The sequence below is a fragment of the Gymnodraco acuticeps genome, unplaced genomic scaffold (genome assembly GCF_902827175.1).
Source record: "Gymnodraco acuticeps unplaced genomic scaffold, fGymAcu1.1, whole genome shotgun sequence".
NCBI lineage: Eukaryota > Metazoa > Chordata > Actinopteri > Perciformes > Bathydraconidae > Gymnodraco > Gymnodraco acuticeps.
In genome coordinates, this window is record NW_022991144.1 from 158,066 (window position 1) to 161,561 (window position 3,496).

General features: G+C 40.6%; 1 protein-coding gene across 1 annotated transcript; it reads right to left on the minus strand.

The window, feature by feature from the left end:
- Positions 1 to 3,076, minus strand: LOC117560395 (myoblast determination protein 1 homolog). Its single transcript, XM_034237274.1, has 3 exons — positions 2,255 to 3,076; positions 1,469 to 1,538; positions 1 to 559 (listed from the first exon to the last, which is right to left on the minus strand). The coding sequence occupies exons 1-3, from the start codon at positions 2,810 to 2,812 to the stop codon at positions 369 to 371; spliced, it is 819 nt and encodes a 272-aa protein (XP_034093165.1). The 5' UTR covers positions 2,813 to 3,076; the 3' UTR covers positions 1 to 368.
- Between the last annotated feature and the right edge of the window lie 420 nt (positions 3,077 to 3,496).

Here is a 3,496-nt window from a genome sequence, read left to right on the forward strand (position 1 = left end):
TAGTTTTACAGAATATAAATATTAATTTTATTAAAATGTCATTCACTCATAAATAATATATAGAAACACAACAATCGCTGCAACCTTTGTGGCTGTATGAGTGTATGTGCCACATGTGTGCTTGGAGGTGTGTGTCCTTGGGTGTATAAACATCTCTTATATACAGATTTATAAAATGGTCCATAATTTCTGACGCAGGAATAAGTGAGGAAAATGTCCCTTTTTCCTTCTGAGATTAATAGATTCAAACAGCAGTCTTCAGTTTGTCCACGTAGATAAAACTGAAGAAAATCTCAAATAGCAGAAAAAAAGTCTTGAATACGTTGTCTTGGCTTTCTGCAAATGATGAGTCCTCAGCTCGTTGTGGTTCATTGCGGCTCGTAGATGCTGTTGGGCTCAGCAGAGGAACTCGAGCCTGCAGGGCTGCTCTGAGGGGATTCAGGGCCCCGGGGGACCACACTGTCGCCTGGTGGGGCCGGAGCAGGATCTGTGCTGATCCGCTGTACGATGCTGGACAAACAGTCCAAACTGGAAATGAGCGATGGTTTGCTGCTGGAATCTGTAAGAAAATAAACAGGCAACATGAGTTTCTGCTCAGTTGGCTTCAAAATGTTTGTATTTTTAGGAGAAATAAGTAAAATAACGAGTTGTTTAAAAAAGAAAATCCAACAAGGTCATAGTAAAAGTTATGGTACCACTTTACAATAAGACTACCCTTATAAAGGATTCATAAAGGGTTTATAATTAGGTTATGAATTAGGTTATAAACACTTTATTAATCATTAAGAACCATTTATAAACCAGTTCTAACGTAATTTGAATACATCAACACAGGCTCACTATTTGGCAAGATAACTAAGCCTTATATTGGCTACTTGGCGAGAATCAACTCAGTGAACAACAGATACCAAGGAAGCTGGCTGATGAAGAAGACGAAGTAAGCTAAGTAGCCAAGATAAGGCTTAGCAGTACAGATAAATGTGGGCTCACTATTTGGCAAGCAACCGGTCACAGTTGCCCTGTTTATCTCATGTCTTATAAAAGCTTATTCATGATTTATAAAGTGTTCACAACCTAATTAATAAATGAATTACAAACTATTCTTAAACCCTTTATAATTGTAAAGTAGTACCAAAGTTATAATAAAATAATACTTAGGTGAAAGGAGGAATCAGGCACATAAATGGAGCAGCAAGTTACTTTAAATTCCAGTGTTGACATAAAAAAAAAGTGTTACATTAAGTTCACATTAATAAATGAGGTTGAAGATGAGAAGCAGTTGTTTAAGAAGACAAATTATTCATGTCAAGGAGGAAGCTAGTTGTATTGAAATAAAGAATGTTTAAGTTCTAACACCATCATAATGTCCCATTAAAACAGAAACTGGTCAAATTAAAAGAGAAACAAGTTTTTCTAAAAGAGAAACACATCATGAAAAAGCAGTGACAAGGTTGAAGATGAAACTGACCGTCTGGGTGGCTGCAGTAGGAACCATCACTGTTCTCGCTTCTGGATGAACACGGAGAGATGACATCCGTCTGGAAACACAAATCAATAAAGTTGTAAGTCAACAATTGTACATCAATGAACAATTAGTGGACACAATGTTTGAAAAGAGAAATAATACACAGAGCTGGTTACAATTCAAAGATGTCACCTGTGTCAGAAAACACGCCAAATGTGTTGCCTATGTTGAATTAAATGTTGAATTAAAAGAGTTTAATTCAGTAAAATAATCAGTCTTATCACATATGTGTGCCTCTTAACACACTTAAGAGCCAGTGTCCATTCCAATCTTTAGCATTTTAGCATATCTTAGATCAAAAAGGATACATATGCATTTGTAACTTGTAAACTCAATCTGCCTCTTGGAATTAAGACTCCACTTTCCAACACACCCACAATGTAACATTGTCAAATAATCTTTCAAATGTCATAACAAATTGAAAATCATATTTTGGGTAGTCCATCTAAATAATGATGTGTTGGTTTATTTTCAAAAAGCAGATCATTGCATTTGGATGCTTTCTTTCCAAATCAATACCACATTGGTGACAATAATGGTGGAAGAAGAGCATTTCTTGTGATTTAGTGAAAGAAAATATTTTGGCCAAAAATGTGCCTAAAAGTGTGCCTTTATTTTAAAGAGTTCCTTCAATGAAAATGTATTGAAGTGCTGTGGCCGAAAATAAATATCCCAAAGGCATTCCAAACATCTCATGAGGCAGCACATGAAGCGCTCAGCTGTTCTCACCATGCCATCGGAGCAGTTGGAGCGCGGGCTGGAGGCGTCTGAGTCCCCGCTGTAGTGCTCCATGGGCGGGTAGAAGCTGTCCTCCCTGCCGGTCCTGAGCAGCGACTGCAGGGACTCGATGTAGCTGATAGCATTGCGCAGGATGTCCACTTTGGGCAGCCTCTGGTTTGGATTGGACGCCGTGCATCGCTTCAGGGTCTCAAAGGCGTTGTTGACCTTTCCCAGTCGCCGCCTTTCCCGCATTGTTGCTGCTTTCCTCCGGTCTTCGTTTGACGTCTTTCTCTTGCAGGCCTTGCAGGCCCAAAGCAGGCAGTGCCCCGCCTGATGGGGGCCCCCAGGAGCCCTCACATGCTCGTCCTCCTCCTCCTCCTCCTCCTCTGCAACTGGGACATGGTGGTGATGATGGTGATGGACATGGTCATCTGGCTTGAGCAGGCCAGCGTGCATCAGCCGAGAGTCCAGGTCATCAAAAAAGTTCATGTCACTGGTGCTGAAGCAGGGGTCATCGTAAAGGTCATCAGCAGACGAGAGAGGGAAGGGAAGGTCGGACAGATCCATCTGAAGAAGAGTCCCTCACAGCGACAAGAAGAAGAAAAGTTCCTCCAAAAGTTCCTCCGATGACAGAGAAAGTCTCCACAAAGTATCTTCTATAAAAGAAAGAAATAATATAGGATGAAAATATATGTGTCTCCTTAAAGTGTCCTGTCAAACTCAGCTGATCTAAAGTAGAAAGTGTGTGCTGAGGAGATCTGTGTGTTTAAAGGGCCAGTCTGTGTAACTTCAACTCCCTCAGCTAGCCAGCTTTATAGAGAAGTCAGTGTAGGCGGGGCTGTGGTCAAATTACCAATGAACTGAGGGGTGTGTGTGTGTGTGTGTGTGTGTGTGTGTGTGTGTGTGTGTGTGTGTGTGTGTGTGTGTGTGTGTGTGTGTGTGTGTGTGTGTGTGTGTGTGTGTGTGTGTGTGTGGCAGGTGTCACTGAGTTGAAACCCAGCAACAAAAAGGAAGCAATAACAAAGTCTATCCTAACAAATCCTTCAGCCTTCTGATGTTTACCAATGGACATACAAAACTCAAATGATCTTTGAGATGTTAAATATAACAATTGTATTGTGTAGATTCCTGTCATTTTCTTAAGCTAATGTTAGGACCATTTTACTGCAGGCGGTTTTGACCTGATATACTTATAATAACTGTTAATATAGCTCCTCCTGTCATCCTATAGTTTAGGATGACAACTCTTTG

Coding starts and splice junctions, on each gene's coding strand:
- LOC117560395 (XM_034237274.1), bottom strand. CDS start 2,812: ATGGATCTGTCCGACCTTCCCTTCCCTCTCTCGTCTGCTGATGACCTT. Junction 1,539..2,254: donor CCAACTGCTCCGATGGCATG/GTGAGAACAGCT, acceptor TTGTGTTTCCAG/ACGGATGTCATCTCTCCGTG. Junction 560..1,468: donor CTACTGCAGCCACCCAGACG/GTCAGTTTCATC, acceptor ATTTTCTTACAG/ATTCCAGCAGCAAACCATCG.